General features: G+C 35.1%; 1 protein-coding gene across 1 annotated transcript in view; it reads right to left on the bottom strand.

Annotated features, from left to right (window-relative positions):
• The window catches only part of DMD (dystrophin), a 909,379-nt gene that overhangs the window by 223,233 nt on the left and 658,187 nt on the right, over positions 1-27,959 (bottom strand). Inside the window, exon 54 of the mRNA XM_010004489.1 lies at positions 16,928-17,117. Coding sequence (XP_010002791.1) covers positions 16,928-17,117 — 190 coding nt within the window. The remainder of the gene's footprint in view (positions 1-16,927; positions 17,118-27,959) is intronic.

Below are 27,959 nucleotides of genomic sequence, written 5' to 3'. Positions count from 1 at the left end.
TTTTATCTGGCCTGAATTAACTTTTATTTGTTCCATTTTGATTCATCTGCATCAGTCCTCCTTAGTTTACAGAGGCTTTTGAAAGAACACATAAATACTAAGATATTAAACACTACTCTTGGACTGTTGTGCCTTCTTCCTTTCATTGAAAGCACATTCTGTGAATTTCAAGAAAACTTCTTGAATATCTCCTTCTGAGTGTCTGAGTACTGAAATATTGAATCCTTGGAAGTATAGCATCACACTGATTGAGGGAGACAATTATTACTCAGAACTATGCCTTCTTTTATTTTGATAACATCACAAAATCGTAAAATGGAATATTAATGTACTGTATACATATCAATATATTTCACTATAATATGCACATTTAAAAGTTATATTTTATTTCCTAAAAACAAGTCACTGTAATGAAATAAGAAAGCCAAAATGGTTCAACATGTTCCTCTTAAAATTACATTGAAATGAATTCATTGCTCTTGAAAATTTTAATTTTGGTAAGATTTATTCCTATTGAAATTCAACCAGCTGTAAAACAAGCCCTAAATGATACAAAATTATATGTTTTGGGACTGAATGCAACCCTATTAAGTCTGGAGAAGTCAAAATCTGAATTTTTATATTCATCTCACCCTAGTATTAAAGCCAATGAGTTTTACATATTTTCATAATCAATTTCCTAAGGTAATGGTATTTCTCTGTTGTTTAACTTTGATGCATGTTCTAGTAGTTAATCTTCTGATTTTACTTCATTATCTTAAACCATAGAACAATAAAATCTTAATTGTTTTTTTCAAAAATTTAATCCTGAGTTAGCTAGGAGTATCTAGCTAAAAAGTCTCAGGAATCACGTTGAACAGCTCACACAGACCACAAGCAGCCAGACCATGCAGGTGCGATCTTCATTAGAAAGGATTTTCTCACTGCTTAAAAAATAAAGTTTTGATATTGCTACTATGCTGACTCTTCGTCTTTTTATCACAACAATTTTCCTGCTACATTTTTTTATTTATTTCTTATTATTATTATTTTTTTAATTAATTGCAATTATATCATATTCACCTTCAGCTGGAGCAGCACAGAATAGCCCTTAATCTAATTGCATCTCTAATTTCACAGGTAAACTGTTAGTTATGGTTAAAACTTGTTTGACTGCAAAACCAGTAATGATTCAAACAATTTAGACTATCACTACCTCTGTAATTTACAGACTAAGGACAACATCATCACTATGGTAAAAGAGACAAACACATTCTGGACAGCAGGAGGAGTTGGTAACTTCTGATTTCCTTGGTTCTGTCAACTTTGCCAGCCCATGAACACTAAAATAACTGTTCAGATCTGGTTCAAGCCTTGGCCCCAATTCTGCAGAAAACTCCACTTTTTCTCAGTAATGTCACCAGACTGGTTTAGAGGTTATGGGACATCAATTTGTTCTGTTTCTCCTCCTCAATTCGCAGCCCAAGTATATTCTTTAAAAAGGTAATACAATTAATCAGTGTGGTGGTTTCTGAATGTCATGTAAAATGAATTTAAAAAAAACTGTTTCAGAACTGCCTAATTAAGAAAGAGAGGAGAGAAAGAGAAAAAGATTACTTCTATGGTTGTTCTAATTCAAAATAGATATAATATCAAGTGTAGCACAGAATAACTTAAAATAGCACAGTATTTCTCTTTGCCTGAAACAGGCGATGAGTAGGGGATTGTTTAAATTTAGCCTCTCTCTATTCATTAATATTCTATGACACAATTATGATAGTCTCAAAATAATTCATTTAAATTAATTTAAATAATCTTAGCAAATAATATTGCTCTGTATAATGAGCTGAGGCAATTTATTAACAGTATTTATTATCCCTAACGAGCAGAATTAGTTTGATACAGAGGCCATGTAGCATTGCCTCTTCTATGCCCTAGTGGATGTGTGTGGCTTTTAAAGTAAGATTTCCTTAGTATTACACAATTTCAAGCATTTGCTTTCAGAAAATATGTTAATGAGGATAGCAAGGCATAAACATATTAATTTGATGGTCCTGGAATATGTCAGCAAGAATAGCAATCTTTAGGGAAAACACAAATTTCTGTCTTGTATCATTTCCCAAAACACCTAAACCTAAAAGGACTGGGAATAACTCAAATTGTAAACTGCTACACTAACACCTTTCACAAGACAGTGGGAAAGAAGTGGCATAGAAGCACTGTGCTTACAAAGTCTGGGAAGCGTTCAGGGTCTCCCTTGAGCACAGCTTGTTTTCTTGCCATTGTCTACTGTGGACCAGTAATTCCTCCAGGCCTGTAGGAGGGCACAATGGAACCCAACATTTTGAAAAAAAATTGTAAACATTTTATCCTCAAGACTGCAAATACCAACAACATTCCAGAACAGAAGATGTTTTATCTTCCAGTAGCTCTTTTCTTAACATCTACTTAATGTCAGCACTGTATTATAAACACCACCCTAGAAATCCATCCTAAAATACACTCTGGAGACAGATGATCAAATTTGAATAATTTCTAATAAAACTAAATGTAAGGAAAATTACACACATGCATGTATATATATATATATAAATATGTATAAACAGAAGCAGACACTGACCATATGTATAATAATATATAACTGTAGCAAATTTACTATACATGTATATCAGGCACACTTCATTGGTACTCAGCACTGATAATCACCTTCATCTAACACAACTGCTTGCTCAACATTTTCTAAATGATGTCCATAAATGCTTCATAAATGACACCTGTTTAATATCTCACAACAGAAAGGAGGTAACACTTCTACCTGTCTTGCAGAAGAAAATTAAGATATTACAAGACGACTGAATCACCTAGAAATGCCCTGAAATTTCCTGGGAAAAAAAAGGCCTGTTACTTCTCATTTATAAATCAAGATTCCTAAAGCATCTTGCTGATTTCAAAATAATGGCCAGAAATCTCTGATAACAGTTGCAAGAAGGAGAGGAAGAAAAAAAAAAAAAAAAAAAAGGCAGCATAATGGTATCACTGAAGCTATTCTGTATAATATTTTATTGCATTTCTATGGCTTGTGTATTTTAGCACCACTTCTTTTAAAATATTTTTATAGATTACCCCTTAAATAAAATTAAATATCAAATTAATAATTTCAGTAATTAAGTATAAGTAATGTTGTGACTTTGATATGTAAGACAGGCAACAGATCTGTAATTTCAGGCCCAGGTCCTGTAATATTCACCCTGTATGCTAAAAAATGTCTTTAAATTAATTTAAGGCCTAAGCAAAGACAGTACAGAGGAACAAGGTTGGAACAACCCAGGCGTGAAGCTACATCAGATGACTGAAAAGGGATGGAACTGAGATATCACCTGAAGCAGAAGAAATGTTGTTAGCATCCCAGGCAACAAAGAGCTATTCAGAAAACATCCCCTACTGTCCATATGAAGACCAAAATACAAAGCCAAGAGCAAAGTGAAATAAAAGATACTCTCATCAGGTAACGCAAAATGACAGGCAATTTACTACTGACAATAACACCAAAATCCTTCTGGTATCTTAAGATAATTATCATCTGCCTACTCATGCACCTTATATGTTCAAGGTAAAATACTCTACTGTGTGTATAGTCATCCTGCACTATATATGTAGCATATCCTGACTTCAAATTACCAACCAGCATCTCCAGCTGGTGCATATGAGGTACCAGTAAAAATAATAACATTAGCTTTTAACTTAATTATCACAACACTGGAGATCTGAATGGCTTCAATTCCAGTCAACTGTCTTGCCCAAGCCTCTCACAGAAGTATAAAAGGGGATTTGACTTTCAAAGGATCCAGCCTGTGCTTCCTTATTTTGTGCTGTTTTTTAAAGTTTTGAGTCCATCTGTTTTATGTAATGTAACTGCAATAATACTGCCTCTGAGTTAACTCTGCACTTATTCACTCCTGGTACAGCAATAATTGAGCAAATAGAAGCTTCTACCAGCGGCATTATTTTCTATTATTTATTGTAATTTTTTTTTCTAATTTAAATAGAAAATACTTAAAAAGGGACATTTTTATCCTTTCATGTTAATTAAATTTACAATGCTATAAGCAATGATGAAAACAAAGAAATTTCCACCAAAAAAGCATGCTAATAGAGATTTCTACAAAGTTTTTTAACTATACTCATAAAATTACTACTTCTGTTTCTGTCAGGGTCAGCTTGGCTCTATTTGTTCTCAATTATTTAGACATACAGTGAAAATTACATAAAAATTAAAAAGCAGAAACTACATCAGACAAAGACACTGTGAATAAAAATGTGGGGTTTTTCATTTTTCTTTTTAATTTAAGCAAATCTGATATCATATTAGTATATTTTATTCTAAATGTTTGCCCCTACCTAGTATAGAAACTGCCAACCTCCAGTTTAGTGTTGTAAAGATTTTACAAAAAAAACCCAACACAACAAACCAAAGCTAAATAAATAAATAAGTGAGCCTCAAAAATGAAATAAATCAAATAGGAAAACAAAATACATAGCTTCCTCTCCCTTTCTTCTACCTCACCTTAAGCCCTGGTTCAGAGTCTCTACAGCAAGCCACAGACAATACGTGTTGATGATCTGCAAAATTCCTTTTGATTTCAACAGGTCTTGGGTCTTCCTAGGATTAGGTTTAGTGCAAGGAATTAATAGCTGTGGAAATGTAATAACAACTGCACATTTGCTCTAAGGACAACACGCAGCCTTTCTTCACGGCCAAATCACAGTCTTGAATCAAAACTGGGCGATTATCCTGCTTTAGCCTGAAGCAGCATGCAGCCCAGCAAGACCCAGTATAAAACATTTAGGTTAGGTGTCAAAACAGGAAACAAAAGATAACAAAAGGCTGTTATTTAATAGCTCCCGTTGCAGAAATGGCATTTCTTGGCACTGTTTCTCAGGCGGTGTTAACTCTCCATAGTATTACATGTCCCATGAACTGAAGGCTAAAATAAAATGGCTAATTTTATTTTTCAAAGCCTATCAACAACACTGTTGCATCTCTTAATCAGAAAGTCTGGAATTACAGCACCATAGTCACAAGAAGAGATGGTCTGTTGAGGTTACTGTACTGTTGTGCCTGCAATTAGTGTGAGATAAGTGAGAACAGGTTTGTTTCTTAACTTTGCTACGGCTGCTTCCAGCAGGTTTCCAGTTTATAAGAAAGGATTTATAGATCAGTAAAATGTACTTTGATACAAAAATAGTGAGACAACTGTAAGCTTTCTCCAGCAAAAGACTTGAAGTTCAACAATGAAATCTAGTGACTCAATCTTCTGGTTTTTATACTTAGTTCTGTAGGAAGCACATCTTGGTATTCTTTTTGCTGAATTACGAAGTAGCTTCAGAAAAAGTCATTAAAATTGTGTCTAACCCAGCAGCATGAGGGAGAAATTAAAATTAAGTAGGTTTAATATAGAAGAAAAAGTATCGTATTTCTGGAGAGGATATAATTTATATCTTCATTCTGCCTAGTTACTAGTTAACTCTCATATTTGCTCCATTGGCAATGTTCCAATAAAAGGTGTAATATGTAATTCAGAAATTAAAATTCTGGCATAGAGAAAAACAGTCTCATGTTCTCTTTTGAGGGTTAATTATTTCATAACAAATCCTCACTGTTACTTGACAAATGATTTTTTTTCACTACAAATTTGTCAATCAAGCTTCTATAAGCTATAGAGATTTCTAACAAGAAAAAAAATATGCAAAGGAAGAAAAGCTACAAGAAAATAAAAAAAACCTATCTTCTGACCTGGCTAATACGCATGCTTCTTGATGCTCATGATGCCTTTTTTTCTGCATTATTTGTTCTGTAAAGTACAAAATTGAAGCAATTTATTTTAAATCGAGAATCCAGATGTTTTCTCTCATACCAACACATCTGGTGAGTGTTAGTTTTCACACTAAGACTAACCTTAACCAGTTGCTAAGCATTATGTTATTTTCTCTGTTTGATTTCTTTATGAATATTGTTCGAATATGGTTTAGATGCTCTATTCTTGTCAGTTAAAAACTTTTGATTTATCTAGGTGAAAATGGGTAGTTATGTTTCAGATCTCTCCTGCTCTTCAGCTCTGTTCTGATTCAGCTGCCTTATTTCACACAAAGGACTAACTGCATTATATACTACTGTATTATTGTAGCCACTTCAATACAACTTTAAATCACAAAGGACATCAAATTAGCATATTTTAACCACAAATCACCCACACTTGCAAGGCAAACAACTTGTAAAACATACCTTAACCCTATAAAGACTCCTCACTGCCTCATTGACCAATAGATATTTTCTAATAGAAAATGACAAGAGATAGTATATGCAGAGAGAAATAAAGAACAAGAATTCCACAAATTGGAAGAAAATTAGCAGTGCATCCCTTTCACATACCTGAAAATAAAGAGATCTGCCTTTTGTATGCACAGCAGATAAATTTACCACCCACTATGCTTCTCTTTCTGAGGCCTGTTCTGCCTTTAGTACAAAGAAAAGTAATTTCCCTGGCTCAGTTATTGACTGCTACCAATGATAGCCAATAGGCTACAGGAACTGAAGGCAAATGTATTTCCTTACTCTGGTGCAGGTTCTCTTCACCCCACTCACTTCCCTCCCTTGGGGAGCAGCAGCAGTACTACATAGATCAGAATTGCACAAAAAATTACTGGGCAAAAATTGGATGATTGATGGTAGTGGAAGAACAGGTTCAGATCTGTGCTCATCTGGATGTTCTGAAATTATACCACATTAATTAAAGCAGTGAAAATCTTTGCAAGAAGGAGAAAGCTACAACCCCAAGAAGTGGCATAAAGGAGACAGCAGCTTAGGTTATAGCAACCATGACATTGTGGAGTTCAAGATCCTTAGGCAGCAAGAAAAGCTCACAGTAAGCTTAATGCCCTTGACTTCAGGAGAGCAGATTTTAGCCTCCTCAGGGATCAGCTTGAGAAATTGTCATGGTACAACATCCTGGAGGGAAGAGGGGCCCATGAAACATGGCTGATATTTAAAGATTACCTCCTACAGGCCCAAGAGCAATGCATCCCAACCAAGAGGAAGTCAGATAGAAACTTTAGGAGGCTAGTGTGGATAAGCAAGCAACTCCTAGAAAGGCTTGAATTTAAGGACACATACAGAGGGTGAAAGTCAGGGCAGGTACTGTGGGGAGATTACAGAGAGCAGCTGAGCAGCTAGGAATCAGGTAAGGAGAGCCAAATCCCAGATAGAGTTAAATCTCACCAGGGATGCATAGAAGAATAAGAAAAGCTTTTATAGATATGCTGGGGGGGAAAGTACAACCAAGGAAAATGAAGGCCTTGTACTGAAGGAAATGGGTGAGACAGTAACACAGGATATTGAGAAGGTTGAAGTTTTCAATGACTTCTTTGCATCAGTCTTCTCTGGCATGTGCTCCAGCCTCATTGCAAGGGCCACAGCAGGTGAAAGCAGGGACTGGCAGAATGAAGTACCCCCCACTATAGGAGAACAGGTTTGTGACCACCTAAAGAACCTGAAGGTGCACAAGTCTATTGGACCTAATGAGGTACATCCACAGGTCTTCAGGGAGCTGTTGGATGCAGTTTTTAAGCCTTTGTCCATCATATTTGAAAGTCATGGCAGTCTGGAGAGGCTCCCGCTGATTGGGGAAAAAGGGAACATAGTCCCTATTTTTAAAAAAGGGGAAAAGGAAGACCCAAGGAACTACAGGCCAGTCAGTCTCATCTCTGTCCCTGGCAAGATCATGGAACAGATCCTCCTGGAAACTCTGCTAAGGCACATGGAAAATAAAGAGGTGATTGGTGACAGCCAACATGGCTTCAATAAAGGCAAATCATGCCTGACCAATCTGGTGGCCTTCTATGACAAAGCTCCAGAGATAGTGAATAGTGGAAGAGCAATTTAAGTTATCTACCTGAATTTGTGCAAGGCATTGAAAACCATCCCACACAACATCTTGGTCTCAAAACTGAAAATACATGGATTTGACAGATGGACCCCTCAGTGGACAAGTAATTGGCTTGGTGGCCACACCCAGAGAGTTGTAGTCAGTGGCTCAATGTCCAAGTGCACGCAGGTGACGACTGGTGTTCCTCAGGGGTCAGTATTGGCACCAGTGCTGTTCAGCATCTTTGTTGGAGACACGGGCATTGGGATTGAAAGTATCCTCAGCAAGTTTGAGGATGATACCAAGCTGTGTGGAGTAGCTGACACAATAAAGGGAAGGGATGCTATCCAGGCAGACCTTGACAGGCTGGAGAGGTGGGCCAATGCCAATCTCATGAAGTTCAACAAGGCCAAGTGCAAGGTTCTGCACCTGGGTTGGGGCAGCAGGGCCAAGTGCAAGGTCTCGCATCTGGGTTGGTGTAACCCCAGGTACAAACACAGGCTTGGGGGAGAATGGCTAGAGGACAGCTCTGAGGAGAAGGACGTGGGGTGGTAGTAAATTAGAAGCTCGACACGAGCTGCCAGTGTGTGCTTGGAGCCCAGAGAGCCAATTGTATTCTGGGCTGCATCAACAGAAGTGCAGCCAGGAGGGCCAGGGAGGTGATTTTTCCCGTCTACACTGCTCTGCTGAAGATCCCACCTGGAATATTGTGTACAGCTCTGGAGCCCTCAGCACAGAAAAGATATGGAGCTGTTGGAGAGGGTCCAGAGGAGGGTCACAAAGCTGGAGCACCTCTGCTATGAAGACAAGGTGAGAAGACAGTTGGGGCTATTCAGCATGGAGAAGAGTCAGCTTTGGGGAGACCTGATAGCAGCCTTCCAGTACCTAAAGGGAGCCTACATGAATGATGAGGAGAAACTTTTCACTAGAGAGTGTAGCTACAGGACAAGGAGTTCAATAAAGTTTAGTAAGACCAAATACAAGGTCCTGCACATGGGTTGGGAAAATGCCAAGCACAAATACAGGCTGGGTGGAGAATGGATTGGGAACAGCCATGAGGAGAAGGACTTGGGGATGATAATTGATTAAGAGCTCAACATGAGTAAGCAATATGCACTTGCCTCCCAGAAAGCCAACTATGTCCTGGGCTGCATCTAAAGAAGTGTGACCAAGAGATCAAGGGAGGTGATTCTCCCCCTCTACTCCACTCTTGTGAGACCCCACCTGGAGTACTGTGTGCAGTTCTGGAGTCTCCAACATATAGAGCTCTTGTTACAAGTCCAGAAGAGGTCTGCCCAGATGATCAGAGGGCTGAAGCACCTGTCCTTTGAAGACAGGCTGAGAGAGTTGGGATAGTTCAGTCTGAAGAAAAGAAGGTTCCAGAGAGACCTTATAGCATCCTTCCAGTACCTGAAGGGGCCTATAGAAAAGCAGGGCAAAGACTTTTTACAAGGGCTTGTAAGGATAGGATGAGGGGGAAAGGCTTTAAACTGGACAATGGCAGATTTGGATGGGATGTCAGGAATAAATTATTTACTGTGAAGGTTGTGAGACACTGGAATAGGTTGCCCTGTGAATGTCCCCTCCTTGGCAGTGTTCAAGGCCAGGTTGAATAGGGCTTTGAGCAATCTGGTCTAGTGGGAGGTGTCCCTGCTCATGCAGGGGGTTGGAACTAGATGATCTTTAAGGTCCCTTCCAGCCCAAACCATTCTATGATTCTATGGTTCCATGATAAGCTGCAGCATCAATTTGTATCCTTTTTAATGGTACAGAATTATCCCAACTAAACTAATTGAAACAAAAATATTTAAAAAAATAGCAACATCAACATATCCATTTTACTTCTGATTTCCTGACCACTATCCATACCCAGCTAAGGAGAACAGCTGTGGCATTGCCTTCCCCACTGAGAATCAGCATCTAAACCTCCCTGTGAAAGTATTCAGCTTTCTTCTAATGCAGCACTATGCAATAACTTGCTTCTGCATAGCTGCTCCATTGCCCAGCTTTTCTTCTTTCTATGTTATTCCTCCATGCACTGAAATCTCTCTGTTCCAATTTTTACACAGCCTTACTTACCTCAAAGGATATAATCATATGGAAGAGACACTGAAATTGCCATTGTTATTTGAAAGGAGAAAAATTGCAGCCTCGAAAAGGTAGCAGGAATTTTTTTTACTTTACCAATATTGTAGCATAATGCTTGACCACATGCTGGGCTGGTGAGCAGGGTTTTAAACGAAAATGTTAGTTCTCTGAGAAGGAAAAATAAACCACAAACCAACAAGCCTAATCCACATAAAAACTGCAGTAGTGTAAAACAAACATAAATAAATGAACATAACTGAATTTCTTTTCAGACTTCATCAGAGTGCATTTGAAAGGGTCACTCATTTGCATGTCTTTTAGGACTTAAAGCTTCGAACCCACATACACATTTATATTTATATGCATAAGTAGTCTCACTGATTTCACCAGTTTTACTCATTTTTATAGGACTGTAGATTATATACTTTTTAAACCAACAGTGTCCTTATTTCTGTGCCTTCTGTAGCACCACATGAATCATAATGCAGGTGCGTGGAATTACATTAAAGTGTGTTAAAAAGTGTCTTTGGCCTTTTACGCTACTGGATTATGGTATCTATCAAATATATCTATGTTTCATTAAATAAAAATAAAAATATACCACAGAACCTGACTGAACATAGACACCATCTTTGTCCTGTTCTTCAGGCATGTTCATACACACTGTACACTGATATGTTGTCAGAGTTATCAGAAGCTAACTTTTATGTTGTAAAGTACTTCTTTCCCACCCATCCAATGCATTCAATTAAAAACACAAGTATTTATACAAAACCTTACTCTTTTACCAAAATAAACGGTTTTACCAGCAAACTAGGATCTCAGTGTGAATAGACCTAATCAGAAGTACCACAGTCTGTAAGAGGTCTTAATCCAGAGTTGTGCCAACAGTTACACAAAAGCATCAATCTGATAATACACTGCCAAGGTGAATGTCAATTAAAAAAATATATCAGGAAAGTAATTATTCATGTTCGGATGGTAACCTTTGAGGAAATATTTATTTAAGGTGTAAGAATAATGGATGAAGAGAAAAAACACTTGGAGGCTAAAGGCTGCAGATTTCAAATTCTGTGCATGAGGAAAGAAAACTTGATCTTAATCTAGATACTCTAAAAAAGACTTCTACTACTTCCATTACTTACCTGTAGCTTTCACCTTTCCATCTTCCCATAAAAGTTTCCACTAATAAGAGTAACTTTAAAATATATAATTATAATTTTCTGTGGTCCCTTCTACTCGTTTCATCTTTTTCTTCTTACTATCAACCTTTCCTCATCACTGACTTGGACATATTACTCAGAAACTCCTAGGAGATGCTCATGAAATTTTCCAAAGAAATAGCAAGGAAGTTTTCAGTTTCTTACTTTCTCATATTAAAACTTTTGAATTTGTGTATTTCAGTAAAAATTAACTAGGCTACAGAATGACTGATTATATGACCAGTTTTTATGTGATCAGATTACAGATATCAAAGAACAGTCAAGGCAGGAAGGCACTTCTTGAAATTATCTTATCCAACTTAGACTTTGGAATTTGTCATCTATTACTTAATGGAGTAAGATGGTGTCCTGGTTTGAGCCAGGATGAAACCACTTTTCATTTTACTGATTATTTTATTTTTTCTTCAGACAGCAAAATTGGCCAGAGATACTCCATTCCATATATCTACGTAAGCTCAGAGGAAGGTCAGAGATCACAGAAGGCAACTTCCTTCCTGCTGCTTCTTCCCTTCTCTTCCATCCATGGCCGGTGTCCAGGGAGGACTCCATCCATCCATCACCATCAAACCCCAGGCTGGAGCTCTCCTGACCCTCATCACTCTGTGCTCTCTGTGGCAGCTCTGACATTTTTCGGGACTGTTCACAGATAAGGAGAGTGCTGTGGGAGTTTCAGGGGGTGGGGGGAGGCAATAGGGGTTTGCACATCACATTCAGTGCCCCCATAAAAATCAGTATCATAAACCCTAAGATCACCAGGCTGGTAATTATACGGTTGATTATGGCTACAGTTCTGCGGAATTTCATGATGGATGCAATTGTGCATGTAGTCCTGACAGTTATTCCATTTCAGATACTTTGGGACATATATTATTTCAGAAGTCATAACAAGTTAGTGTAAAAGGAAAATCTGGATTATTACACTTCTTTAAAAAAATAAGTTAAGGAAGATTATATTTGATTTTAAAAGCTTTCTGAGAACAATTTCAAGCAGAAGTGAGAAAGTGTTTCAGAACAGAGACTAGAAGTACTAGAAAATTAATTATTATTAAATAGTTTTTAGTAAAGTCAACAGACCTGAGCAAGGATGTTACAGATTCTCCCTTCCCTCTTAGTCAGGTTCATCATCTACTCCATACATCATGTCACAAAATTAACTGTGCTGGCCAATTTTATGGGACTCATGATGAAATTAAGCTAGAAAGACTTTTTACTATCTCAAAGAATATATACTGCTGTTTAATCAAGAAGACTGAGGAAAATGTATCTATCTCAACTTGTTTACTATTGAGAACACAGCTACTTGGACACCTTAATAATAGGCAAGCACTTCTGAAATACTGATAGGAACAGAAGAGAAAATAATACCTGGCCTACTCGTTTATGTTCCTTGTTTTAGAGTAAAAAAACCAACCCACCAAAACCAAAAAAAACAGAGAACAAAAAGTAAGAAAATATGGATACTGCCCACTTAGGGTATTCTTAGGTATAACTTCAGGCACTGAATATTTTTAAAATTCTTAGCAGCAAAACTCCTGCATCTAATGGAAAACTACTTAGATTGTAGGCTAAGTGAGCATGAAGGTGGTAATAAAAATAAATCTGCTATGTATTTCATGCCAAAGCTATTCTTTTGCTTCATTTATCATATGCTGTCATACTTTTAGTCTACACTACCAATAATTCATCAGTCATCACAGATTATTTCAGACACATTTGGTATATAGCATAAAACATTCTCCTTTGTCAAATTTCAATGTAAAAAACCCCTGTGATTAAGCTCATCTGCAGGCTTAGCATGAAATGATTGCATTAATAAAATAACAGGAAAAGTCTGCACTAGCTTTGATATTACATAAACTATAAAAAACATCACATACAATTATTATTAAAAAGACAAACCAGAGAAGTTATTGACACAGTTGAGAGCTTATATCACTAGAAGTATGAAAGCAGAAAGTAAAAGAAATTAATTTCTTCTCCTTCATATGTTTACTTATCAAATCAGGTCTCATGGGGACACATGAGGTTTTTTTGACCAGGCAATAAAAAACAGCACATAATTACACAACTCCTTGGAGTAACTGGTCAGTATCCACAAAAATTCTCCAGAAAGTATTTTGTGTCAATCACCTCAATTATTACATTACATTACGGATGCAAATACATGACTATAGAAACAAACAATGTGATTATAATGCAAGTTTAATATAATTACATCATCAGATAATTAAAATGTGCAGTTATTTGAGTCTCACCCTCCTTGTACTGAATGAACTGCTAAGTACCAGGGGAATGTTAATCTTTATTAGTGACATTTAAGCTAATGGTTTCTGAGCATGAAAAGTAAAAGAAACACCTAAAAATCGGAGATTTTCCTATATAAGCAATTTATGCTACATAAAATACTTTCTGCACAGCAAGACATTCTTTTCCTTGTTGTATAAAAAAAATAATAAGTTTGAGAGTGTAAAGCAGAAAACTGCTGGATCTCTAAAGGCGAAATAAACATTTTTAATGACATGGAGTTAAAACTACAACTGAACTCAGAACATTAGGTTTGTCATTATTTGTGTGGAGAATTCATTTTCAAGTAGCTCTTTTACACCTATTCCCTAAAAATAGAGGATTAAAACAGAATCATAACATTTCAGGACTTCTAGTTACTACTTTCACACTATCCAAGTTCATGGAACTTCATAAAGAACAAGACAGAGACTGCAGATCTAAGACAATATGTCATATTTAACCATAACTTCTGTGAACTCTATAGACCTAGGTAGTCAATGTGTCTTTCAAAAGACTCACATGACAGTGATCTGGATTCATCCTGGCTGATGAGAGGAAAAATAAATAAATAACTTCACATGGAAAAAAAAAGTCAGTTGGAAAACGATAATTCTGGCTGAACACATTTAGGATCTTTTCTATACTGGTGGTTATACTACCTACACTGGATGTTAAGAAAATTTTATTAGGACATAGACTGTATTTGAATGTGTCTGGTTTTACATGTACAATTTACATAGCAGGTTTTTGGGAATAAAGTCATTGCCTAATGTGTTTTATAGGGCAAGGGCATTTCTGGCTCACAGTACAGAGTAAAAAAAAAATAAAAAATCTTAATGCTATTTATGATTTATGGAGCTGATGATATGGATTAGCAAGTAATAACCCCTTTCCACAGAGTACATAAATGCGTATTTCTGGGATTTTGGTGACCTAAAGCTCTTTTTTGTTTGAATCTTTTGTATGCATAAGCTGTACACAAAAAACCAGAGTTTCATCATGTTCTTACTTTTCATTCTTGTGCATCAAAGTGATTTGTCAGTGAAAAGTCTTACAAGCAGTGTGCAAAGACTGGAAGAATCAATGCCATAATAACTGAGGAACAGATGAAAAGCTGTACTCTTTCCTGACCATCCAGCTGACATCAATAAAATTGTTTTGATGACAAAATTGTGCTTTTAGAAGTAACAGTCCTTGATACTTGCTCCATTATCCAGCTTTGTAGCAACACAGATGGGCAGTATTTGCACCACTGCCAGGAAACTGTACCTATTTGGACAGAAAGCTTTTACAATGAAGACTAGCAAAATAGTACTGTAGTGTATCTAATGAATTAATTAATTTTACAGCTAAACACACTCAGACTATTGATAAATTACCTTTTTTTTTGTTATTGAGTAATTCCCTGTTTCATTAAAAAAGAAATAATTGGAATGACAATTTTTATACAAGAAGAACCATAGCATAACACTTGATTTTCTGTACTGTAGAATATTCTTAAACATGTATGTGGCTTTTTGTTTGTAGCTGACCTCAGTGCCAAAAGAAGATCACAGACATATTCAACTCACTAGTGTATCTGTTCCCATAGACTCCAATAATTTATTCCCACAATTTGTTTCCAATTAACTTTAATTGTCATTGTAAATTCACTTTGTAAGAAACTCAAATACACATCTTTAGAAATATCTATCAGGTAGTAGTGGAAAAAATACTGTAAATTTGTGGGTTTTTCTGCACATATGCTCCCCCAGTAATGGTGAATTGCAACAGAAGTTCCACTTTATCATTGGAGATGTAAAATCTCCAGATAAACCTGCCGTCATTACAACAGCTTCACAAAGGTTAACACATTGTATTACGATCATAAAACTCTGGCCATTATGGAAAAATACTGGCCAAAGCCAGTCCTTTCATGACCCTATAAATATCAACCCTGAAATGAGGGCCCTTGGAGCTCTCCATGATTGCAGCAGATTGCTACATCATCAGTAATAAAGGAAGTTCATCTATTAAATGGAAAAGAATAAGTAGTCTGTTACTTCTCATATATGCGGCAAATAGATAAAATTATATTAATTTACTATAATTTGATTTTGCAGATGAATCAGTGGTATATTTCATTGCAACTTCTTTTTGTGCTGTTCAACAATCATTAGGCAGCAAAATTTAACATGTTAACATAGGTTAACATCTAAATCTGTGTGCATATGTATGTGAGCAATTTAGCTTAGAAACTTTGTTAATTCTTTAATTGAATCACTGTGTTGACTGTAAGAAATTGTCGCCTGTTGATTAAGTATTGCTAAAAAAATAATATAATCAAATTTTGTTATTTTAGTGTCAATCAGTCTTGAATTTCTGCTATTCCAAATCACACCAGACACATAATTATGTTAAAGCACTACAGTGAAATCTCTACACCTAACCACTTTATTACCATTGACCAAGTCTGGGACTGGGAGTTGATCTAGCTGCACTTTGACTCCTGTCTGAGAAGGAGTTTAGAAAGCAAGAGCTTCCACTTGGAACCCTGTGGCTCAATGCTTTCCTCATTCTTTTCCCTGATCCCTGTGTGAATCACTCCAACCTGATCCTGACTCTATCTCCCTTATCCCTGTATCAATAGTTTTGCCTGATCTTTGTGTAAGTCATCCCAATCCAATTCAAACTGTTACATGTCCATTCCACATAGTAAGTAGGAGTGAAACTTGCCATCTAATGCTGTTAAATCATGTTTTCATAAATCTGTATTGTTTCCAAATATATTTGTTAGTGATTCTTTAAACGACTAAGATTTTCCACTCCTGTCTGTGACACACAGGAAAACAACTGTTTGAAAAGTGCCCAGCTATTAGCTACGAGGATTTTAAACGTTATCTCTCTTTATTGTTGCAACGGAGCATGTTGACAATAATCAGCCAAATACCACATTAATTTTTTTAAATGTACTTGAAAGTGACAGAGGAAACTAATTCAGTTAAGCTACAGAGAATAAATTTGATGCAATTTATATAACTTCAATAACATCAGAAATATTTAATAAATTCTCATGTCGTTCAAGTGCACAATTCAAGACTGCAGCTTGGTAGATAAATTCATTTTTAAGTGATTAAATAAAAAATCTAAACACCTATTTCAGTTAAGTTTTCTTTCTGTATGTTTTAGAGCTGTACTTCAAGACACTTTTTAAAAAATATGCTGAAAGATGTCAGAGAGAATAATGATGTAACCTGCAAAAATTTCCAAAGCAACACTTAAAAGTTAGTAGAAGAATCAGTTCTCTTTTTTTAAAAAAAATTCATTTTTTTTTAGTAGATGCACACTAGAAAGACAACAACAACAACAACAACAAAACAAAACAAAACAAAACCCACAAACATCACTCAGGATACCTGAAACGTCCCAAAATTTAAGTGCTTGACTTACCTGCCACTGTTTCATGAGCTCCCAAGCCGTTTTGGCATCCTCTAGTATCTTCTCTTTGTGTGTAGCATCCTGCAGGACATTTGCAGTTGTTTCAGCTTCTGTAAGCCAAGCAAGGAACTTTTCAAGATCCAGGTAGAATTGCTGCAACATTCTTAGGGCTGATTCGAGTGCAGCTTCACGCTCACAAACCCTGCACAAGTAAAAATAGTAAAATGCAGCATTTCCAGTAAGAAAGCAAATACTAATTGTCAAATCAAAATACAAAAGGCACACTACATATTTTTCATGTCTCAATCAAGAAAGGTTTGCAGATACATCAGCTACAGAACTTGCACTGAATATTTTGGCAGGTAGGGTTCCTTTATAATCTTTTTTTTCTCCTGAGAAATAGTAACTGGATATTATCTGGCAGAAAATGAAGCAGAAGTACTTATTTGAAAGTACTATGCCTGAAACATGCCAAATTAAAAAGAAAGAAAAGATAAAAGAAAACAACAAAAATTCCCCAATCAAAACAGAAGTAATTGCCTAATTTGTTTTAATCAAAGATTGTTTTCTAATTTGTCATAAACACTGCAGTTGGAAAACTTGTTAATTTTTAAAAATCACAATATTTCCTGGCCACTGCATGGTATAATGAATTTTATTATAAATTTTTATTACTTGCAATTTAAGACTTTGTTCAACACCTCAAACTTTAACAACACTGAAGTTTAGTGGGTTTTGTGTGGTTTGTCTTGTCTCTCTTTTTTAATACAAATGTGATAAATTAAAAGTAAGATCCCTGTCAGCTAGATGGTAAAATACAATTTTTAAATACAAAGGCTATCTTACCCTTGGCAAAGATCTAATTCACAGATTGGGAAAGAACGCTAAGTGCTCCAGCAATTCTGGTGTTGAAAAAAACACTGAAATGTAACTGTGTTCCATGACCATTCATGTTCAATGTGGGTGTTACATGTAAACACTTAGTTTTTACACTGTACTTGAGCTAAATACAGATTTAGAAACATGAGCATTAACACATTAATGTGTTCATTGACATGAGCCTGTCAAGGCTACCTAGCTATTGTATTACATACATATTTGTATAATGTCAGCATGATAACAGTAATTTTTAAACCTCAGAAAATATATTGTAAAGTCACTTGATAATTTATGTTACTTCAAGTGGAATGAATGCAATTTGATGCACACCTAGGTTTAATCTTCGAATCTGTGGTGTTCTGGATATTTCTAGATACATTTCCTGTCTAGTTTTATAGTTTGACAAAAAATAAGATACTTGATTTTAGCAGATACTATTTCTGAAGTTGTAGTTTCTAATAACTTTGCCAGAGGAGGCGGTGAAATTTCTCATGCTAAACACTATTTCAGATCCTGTTTACTGTCATGAAGAGGTATTCCTCAATAGGTAATGGTATAATCCTACAAGCCAGTACACTAGTGGAAGTAAGAAAAGAAACAAAGACTTAAGAGAAGTTTTACCAAGTGGCATTGACTTAACTTTTAAAAAAAAAAAAAAAAAAAGTATGTAAGAAAATTGCAGCAGAATACAATGAGAACAGAAAAATTCAGAGTACAACAATTTCAGAAAAAAATAAATTCTCCCTTAGAGTAAAATCTCACAACAACTATGATAATTTTATCATATCTTTGCTTTTTCTAACCATCTTGTGGAGAAAAAAAAAAAAAAAATTATTGCCTTTTTTTTTAATTTAAAACCTGAGAAAACTATTGCAGGGCTCACTACAAAGATCTTCACCAATTTTATAAAACTTAAAAACAGATTGTATTTTTTATCTCAGATGCACCTGTTGCCATGTACAAGAATTCTCCATATCATGGCACTGCTTAGCCTAAATTAGAATGTGTCCTCAGGGGCCTCTGAGGAAAAGAGGGAGACACATTTAGGTTCAAAATAGTGAACATGATCTCTTTTCCAACTATATATGTATTCTACATGGACGTAGCCTTGTGGTTAGGCCATTCTTCAAATTTTAAACAACTGCAATGAAATAATTTGTTGTTCTTTTGTTAAACTAAAAAAATATTTACTTAGTTATCACATTGAAATATACTAACAAAATACCCTAAATGAGCGTAAACTTAGAAAAAACTTCATAAAACCCAGAAAAATCTTTTACCTGGAAAATACTATATTGACCTATTTATCACTTTCTGCCCCAAAATAGCACCACATTTATTCAGTACAACTTGGAAATGGAATAAACTTAAATAAACTAAAAATTTCTCCAGTTCTTCAGAGCACAATTCTATTGTAAGATATGCTTTATAGCATTATTCTAATCCAATATTTAGTGTACAATGTGGCAGCTAATATCAGTACCCTTGTGGAATAAGGTGTAACACTTATTTTCACATGCAGTTTCTTCCAAATATTAAAGGCACATTTTTTTAACTACAATGAACCTGAATTCCTGTAACTACATAGCAATGTTCTAATACCAGCATTCTGAAAACATATAATAAGATTAAAACAAAACCACCCCCCATCCAAAGCTGCATTCAGCCATTTCTGTAAATACCTAGTGTATTTTTAGTCTACAAAAAAAGAAGACCATAAGCACAGACATGAAAAACATATTCAAAGGGAGGACTATTGTAACTATTACTCTAAATCAGAATTTATGTTTTATATAAACTTCCATACTACAAGGACTAAAAAAAATAAAAAATATTAATCTGGGTAAAGAACAAAGTTTTGGTAAGAAGAATCTTCTGGCACTTCTATAAAGCACAGGAATCTTATGGCACGTAATTCTGTCAGCCTATAGAAATGTGTTGCTTATCTATAAGCATTCTAATACACCCAATACTTTGTATTTTAAATGTTGATACATCTAACATGCAATAAAGATTCAACTACACCTTATCAATAAGCTCTGCTTTGCTTGGTTTTCTAATTACTAAAATTATAAGGTTAGAAAAGAGAAAATAAGGTTTACAAATGAAGACTAAAACTGAGTATCAAATCCAGCATAGGAAAATATAAATTGCACAAATTTTTAGTGGAGCAAAATTACATGTATTGAACAAGAAACTAATGCACAAAACAAAATTAAGCTTTTTTTGTCTATATCATCCAAATACATGTAATTGCACAATCAATGCAAGCTGTAAGAAAGCAACATGAACTAAGCAGAAATATCTTTTAGTATTAAAGGAAAACTGCACAGTAGGAACACTACAAAATACTGTTGAAATACTAAATAACAATAACAACAAGTATTTTTAATGGAACTATCCTGTTTTTCTCTGTTCTATTATGATATAAAAATAAGCACAGAGTGGTATATCCAAAAGCTTCTTATTCAGGGGAGAAATACTAAAGGTGGGAATCTTACTTCTCTCCAGACACCCCAAAAGTAAGCAACTATACTCCCTCTGTAAAACATGGAGACATTTCTGGTATTTAATTCCTCCCTTCTCTGCACATGTCTGTTGAACTGGACTCAAGTTCAGAGTAAATATTTTGCTCTTTACTAACGTGGTGAGTTACCTAAAGCTTACACAACTTTCTCACAAGCCTAGGTTTTACACAATCAAAGGTAGGTAAGATCATCCCCAGTCTAGTCTGTGGGCTGATTTTTATGAACTAGTGGCATCAGTGACAGTGGACTGACTGACTCTAGTTGTCATATGAGCTTTGCTGCAGGATAGAAATTACAGCAATCTCTTAAGAATGTATTGGCTGAAGGCTTTGAGTTGAAAAAATAAATAAATAGAGGCACACAGAAAGTAAAGCACAGTGTTTATAAGAATGAATATTTATTTTCACAGGAAGAAGTTTCTAAGGGTTAAAGAAATCCACCAAAAATATAAAAAAATCAACATTTACTACAATACATTGCTGTGATGCTGAGAACTTTTAAAAGTTAATAATTTTAAAGCATAGCTATTTACAAGTGTTTGGAAAGGCAAGCAGAAAAAAAAATGTTATCTGAACTCTGTTTGATATTTTAGTTAATAATGCAGTACCTTGCTTCTGAACTTAAAGTCATAGTCCATACTCTGATATACCAAAAAATAATAGCAAAATACAAAATTATACAAGTTAATATGTTGTTACGTAATCTAACAAAGAGAGAAAGTCCTGAGGTAAGGGAATGATAGTGTCATTAAACATACTGCAAGAGATCTTTATTCAACAAACCCATACAACAAAAAGGAACACAGTCTTTGGAAAGGCTCCTTAAATGTGAACAACACTTTCTAATTCAGCTGTAGTATTTACTACATAATTTGGAATGAATAATTCACATTTTCTGAATATCTTTCTGTCTATTTGAAATTGTACCGCTTCTTCACATTACAAGATATGTTACAAGGGTCAGTATTTAAATACTCCTTTCAGATGCTAGGATATCAGGAAACATAGTAGATGCAGAGCATTATGCCTGTGTACACTACACTGTACTAATATGGAATACATAACATGTAAGGAAATATATTGAAGAGTGAGCACAAAAAAATATTCCTAATAGACAAACTAACAAATTTCTGTTCCACAGGTATTTCTTTAAGGGTGACAACAGTACAGAAATTCTGCACCATTCAGTGTTCAATAAAATCACACTTCCATCAGCAGACTGAGATGATCTAATGTTACCACACTGAGACATAAAATATTCTGGACTACTGGCTGACAAAGTATCAGTAAATTCTGTAGTTCATGTGGCTCTCTCTTTATAATTATATTTTCTCTTTTCTGACATTATGATTCCATACAATTTAAAAACATAGTTACCTCTATTTCCTTTTTTTGGAGCCAGCTGTCACAGACATTTTGAACTACACGCATCTTCCTGCTAATGCTGGAAGCAGTTTGTACTTTTTCATAAGGATCGTAAACCCTCTGCCAGTGGGGCAAAGGAATAATTGCAAAGCTTTGAATAAACAAGAAAAAAAATGCTTTTTTTTTGGAGCTCAGTGAGAACATAAATGTACTGCCTTGCTGATTTAGACATATGCTCAGGATCCCTATCAGTAAAATATTTATTTTGATATTACTTTGTGCAGTACTTCTCTGTGCCTCACATTTATTTCTCAACAATGTGACCTACTGGCTGAAAGCTGACTCTTGGTATCTTTAGGTAAATTGAAGGGCATCTCTGACTTGGTTGCACTATCCATATTGATGACATATGAATAACCAGTTAAATAATTTTACATTCCAGGTGTAAATATGGATACAGAGAGACTAAGTGCAACAATTGCTGCAAAATAAACCCACACAGACACTTCTCTGCTGATTCTATTTACTTCTGCAGGAAAGATGAACAAAAGCCTTCAACACCCTGCTCCACTGATGGGAACTTGGATTATTTGTCTCGGTATGGGCACAGTAATTTTCTTTCCCTGATAATCATACACAGTTTTGTAAATGATGACAGCCTCTTCAGATACTGAAGCTAGAACATCCTAAAGCATTGCCTGATCACAGTAATAAGTCCATTTCTCTTCTCAAAAACCTGTTTATACAAAGGGGGAAATGCTTCATAGAGCATTCTGGTATTCCCATTAAAGAGAACACTCAGAAAATAAATAAATAATAATTAAAATAACCTTAAAGACAGAACTGATCTCTTATTCTACCAAAAAAACCAAAACAATTATTACTCTGTTTAAGTCTTCTTCACACTTCATGGTCTATTACACATAGAATTAAGTTTTTCCTTGCATTCCAAAACATATAATTCTTTTGAGATTCCAAGGCAGTCAACAGTGCCATCAAATAAATAGCATATTAATTGCTCAGATAAAATGTATTAAGATAAAAATATTTTCTTTCTAAGACAGAGAAATGTAATTAAAACTGATTATGAAAACAATTATATTCTAAACACACTTGTTTTCTTACCCTTAATTACCGTAGAAACAACTAAATTTAATAAGACTGCGAGATGCACTGATGGCATTACATGAACTCAATTAGGGCTCACAAAGGATACTATTAAACTGTTAGTGACATTTTCATTTAAAGCTGCAACCTCTGAGGGCTGAGCTCAGTGGCCTAGCAGAACAGCTATTTACTACTATGCAAAAGAAAGAAGACTGGAAAACTTCAAGTGTAGCACTTGTCATTCCTATTGTACCATGCATCATCTTAATTTAAGTGAGAGTAACACTAAATAAACAGTTAGATGAACACACACCTAATTTTTCCCCCCTTCTAAAACATGGGCCTTAAGTTAGTATTCACACTACACAAAGATGCTGACAGATCAGACTGACTCAAAATATTTTAAAAGAAGTCTTCTAATAAGTATTAAAAATATATTAAGAAGGATAAAACTGCTAAGAAGAAATAAAGATGGTGGTCAAGGTCCAGCTCTATAATATTCAGTGCAGAAGCAGCTGGTAACCAAAACCAGTTGGCATCTGAGTAAGAAAGAGAGAGATCAGACTTCCTAATGTTTCTTATATCTATATAACCTAATAATGTAATGTTAGTTGCAAAGAACCACTCTCATATCTCATATAATCATTCTTCTACTATTTGGTAGGTTTCATATCTATAGAGAAAACTGAAATGTAGACTAAGATACCCACTATAAGGAGATAATGTGATTGAAATAAATCTACTGTAGAAAGACTGTAAATACAACAGAAATTATAATGGGAGGTAATATGCACTACATAGTAGTGCTAATAAATAATTATTATAGAGTTTCAACAACACTGGGAAGACACTATAATTTTTATTTTGTTCCTCAGGATCAAGTAAATAAAAATAACTAAATAATGACATTCCAGAGCCCAATTCAGCAAATTCAGATGATGTTCAACTCACATTCTCTTTGACAGACACCAGTATGTGTTGAATACAAACGCCTTACAGAGAAAATCATACTGAGAAAAATGGGTAACCTGCAACTGACTTCAAAGGGCACAGGATGACCTGTGATAGTCCTACCTAATTTTTTGGTGGGCAAAAATCAATCTAAAATTCTTAGTAGAAGAAAATGTAACTTTCAAACAACAATTCTCTACAGTTTAACAGAGTGGAGACAGGTGGACATCAAAACACTAAGTCTGGAAGTGAGCAGGTTTAACTATTCTGCTATAAAAAGCCATGACAAAAGGGGTATAGCTGAAATTTTGCATGTCCACATGCAATTCTTGCAGACCTACTCAAATCTAACTCTTAACTAGAGCATTATTTGCATGTTTTTGTCCTCCTCAATAAACTTTGAAATAATTATCAGCTGTTTGCATTAAAAAGACACTTGATTTGGCTTGTGACTTACTGTTTTGTGTTCACTGTCATGCAAGTATCCCCTATATATTCTAGGTAATTTATCCAAGGTCTGGAAAGATTTTCTTTGTTCATTTGTTTCCTGCTACTCAGGTGGAACCTCCTGTATTTCAGTTTGTGTACATTGCCTCTGGTCCTGTGTGCCACCACATTACTGGGCACCGCTGGAAAGAGCTTGTCTCTGTCCCCTTTACACTCTCCAGAGTCATAGGGGCATCCCATCACTGCCCATGGAATTTATATGCCCAGTTGGTTCGGGCCCTTCACTTCAACTGATATTAACACATTTATTAGGTATGCACAGGTGGACTACAGACAACTCGTTAACTTTCCCATTAAAAATGCAAAAAAAAGTAAAAGCATGAGTGCATTAGTAAAAAAGAAAACTAGCATTACTTGATCTCCTTCATTTAATTCTGCTCACGCAGTGTGAGGTACATACACAAGACTGCATACAAATTAGTCATAAAAATGTCATGCAGAAATACAATATTAGAACAATCTTTCTCACAAATCTCATGTTTTGCAGTGGCTACAGATCTCTAAATTTCGGTACTTTACTAAGTGATTTATATACATGGTACAATCTCCTTTTATCTAGAGCATAAAAATACTGAATGGTCAAGAAAATCAATAGAAATTTTTAAATCCTCATGGCATTACCATGACACATTGTTTTTACAGGTCTTCAATATATTTATATGCTATTTTGATTTCTTATATTAACTTCTGTAATTCTTAATTATCTGTAATTCTGATAAAAAAAAGGCTGTCATCTTCTATCCAATACTTCCAATATAGTTTGTCTCAATAACTTGAAATTGTTAAATATTTTTAATGAGAACTGCACATTCTAATCTGATCTCTATGTGATTGTTTAACATGCCACCACTTATTCAGAATGACAATCTGATTAAAAAATGGGTAAGAAACTGTTCTTATAGTCCCAAATAACAAGTAGTGACATTATTCTAGTAAATTTAATATGACTAGTTAATTTCACCTAGTCTGAGCTAAGCACATTTTATGTGTAGCAAACTGCTGACACCACATGAACACAGAATTATGTTCAACAATCTTTATGATTAACTAAATTGCCCCTGCATAATCAGACAGTATCCAAACAAACATATCTAGTATTCACATATTTATAAAGACAATATATACATCCATACAAATACTGAAGTGTTGTGCTTCTATCAGAAACAGAAACTAAGCCATCTATTAGGAAAATGTATTCAAGATTTCTGTTTTCTTGTGTAAATATCATCTTAAATATATGTATTATGGACCAATAAAAAATTGTATTTTTTAGAAAAATACATTTGCCAACTTTTTCTTAGAATTAAAACAAAAGATGAAAACTAACAATTAAGCAATATAATCTATTATCCACGAAAAAAACTCCCAAAACCCAATATGGTCCAATACACACAAATTAAGCCCCTATATAAGAAGCTATTTTGAAACCACAACAGGGATGCAAAGTTTTGTTACAGAAAGCCCCTGAATGAAACAAAACTGAGATTAAGAGAAGATATGTGCTATGTAAATAACACTCAACCCCTAGCTTTAGGGGCCTGTCCCAAGGGACCAGCACTAGATGTTGTTCAGTGCATTAACTAACGATTGGGAAAAGGGTGTAAGAAGCAAGATGGTGCATTTATTTAGATTGCAGGAAGGAATCTGAGTAATTACAAATTGAATAAATCATTAGGAATGTCACAGCAGAAAGATTCAGTACAATTGTGTCCAAAATACCAGACACTACAAGAAAGTTTTAAAGTCAGTATACACTGCTGGGTTCAGAACTAGCTGTAGCCTTGAAGAAATTTAGTATTTAAAATCAAGATCAACAGCTTTATGAGGATGTCAGCAGCATCTTAAAGATTAGTAGTAATAAATATTATACCCACCTTTAAGTTACTCTTCAGATGCTGGCTTTGTTCCAACAAGCACAAAGGACAGTAACATCAGAAATAAAATGTCTAAAGCAGTGACATGATGTGAAAACCAATTTAGCCAAAGCAAAATTTAATTAAAATGTTCCATGATTCTACTTTTTTTTTTTTCCCCCCAAACATGAAAACAAGTAACTGTCACAAGTGTCCATGGCTCCAAGGAGTCAGCATGATATAAAAAGGAAGGGTGTCACTGAAGGCAACTCTGAACTTTGGTGTCTTAACATCATCTTATCTGAAGAAGTCTCTTCTGCTGATGTTCCCAAAGGAATAAAAAAAAGAACACAGCCCTAGAAGAGCCTCATCCTGTACCTTGGAGTAAAACCACACAACAAAACTTACAGCTCAGCTGCCACAGAAATAAATCCACCCTGTTCAAATCAGTAGAGGTAAACAGTTTATAACAGTAGTGCAACAGACACTTTTAGTAATTAATTAGCATAGCTGAAGTATCAATCTCAAAGATGCTCTAACCAACAAGAACTGTTCACCATTACTGACAATAAACAGGAGCTTCTCTTTCAAATTCTAGAACAAACAAAAAAAAATAAGCAAATTCAGCATATATCAGTCAGGCTGTGGGGAACAGAAGATGTATCAGAGCTAAATTTTTTATTAAAATTACTAGATTCAAGTCTAACTTGACATGAATTTTAAAATGAAGGAAGTATATAAAAATAGGAAAAACCAGGAAAAAAAAGGAAAACAAAAAAAACCCCAAAACAATCCAAAAAACAACCCATAAGTTACCAGTAAGTTAAAATGCAGAAAGTAAAAAAACAAAAAGGATGTTGAAAGCTTGTCATGTCAGGTAATTCCAAGAAATTTGTTTGCACCATATACTATGTCAAATGAACAAGTGAAATCCCAAAGATACATAGCACATTTTGAACTGATAAAAATAATACTATTTTCTTTCTTTACCAAGAAAAAGTAGACCTATGTAATTCATTGCCATAAGGCACTATTTTGCTTAATCAGATACATATCAGATATGTAGGTGATTATGTCTCTTGCACAAAGAAGGAATCTGCAGATAAGCCAGCTAGAGCGATAAATTCCAAGAGCTATTATTTCTTTTCACTTCTGGGAGATATTTCTTACAGTCTGCAGGAGATGTAATGTTTAGTAGCTGGGGAAGCTCTCTAAAATTTAAAAATTTGTCAGGGAATGCTGCACAGTACAGTTGAATTTGGGATTTTGTTCAAAATGTGATTGATACTGGATGCTAAACAACATGAATGTACTGAACTTTTCATAAATTCCTTGCTTACTCACTGTTTCCCCTTCTATGTATCTGCAGAAGATACACTTTAAAAGCTCTGTCCTTGAGATTTACCAGTTTAATCTCATCCTTCCTCAATTATTTCTCACCACCTTTATTTTAGGATGTGCAAGAAAATTACACTGCTAATTCTGTTGCTTTCCACTTGCCACTTCCCTAGGTCACTGCCTTGGTCAATAAGAGTTACAACCACCAGCCTCTTCCACCACCACCAATCCCCATCCAGAATGAAAGTGACTCATTGTCATTTCTCTATTTCTTTGTGAAATTATATGACAACATGTGGTTGAAATTTTGTTCATAGTTAAAATACAGACACATAATGAAAGCCAAGTACCACTGTTGTCAAGTTGACACATTTCATTGTAACTTACAGAGGGACACTAAAAAATTTAGTAGGCAGACTAAATTATCCACTCAGTTTCAAGCATGACTGACAAGCCAGCAAGGGCTTACACCACCTGCACTAGAGCTGATCGGAAGCTAAACAACCACGAAGCACCA

The sequence above is a fragment of the Chaetura pelagica genome, unplaced genomic scaffold, assembly GCF_000747805.2.
Source record: "Chaetura pelagica isolate M959 unplaced genomic scaffold, ChaPel_1.0 scaffold308, whole genome shotgun sequence".
NCBI classification, from domain to species: Eukaryota; Metazoa; Chordata; class Aves; order Apodiformes; family Apodidae; genus Chaetura; species Chaetura pelagica.
Note: the sequence above shows the minus strand (reverse complement) of the source record. Positions and strands in the feature narration are given on the sequence as shown.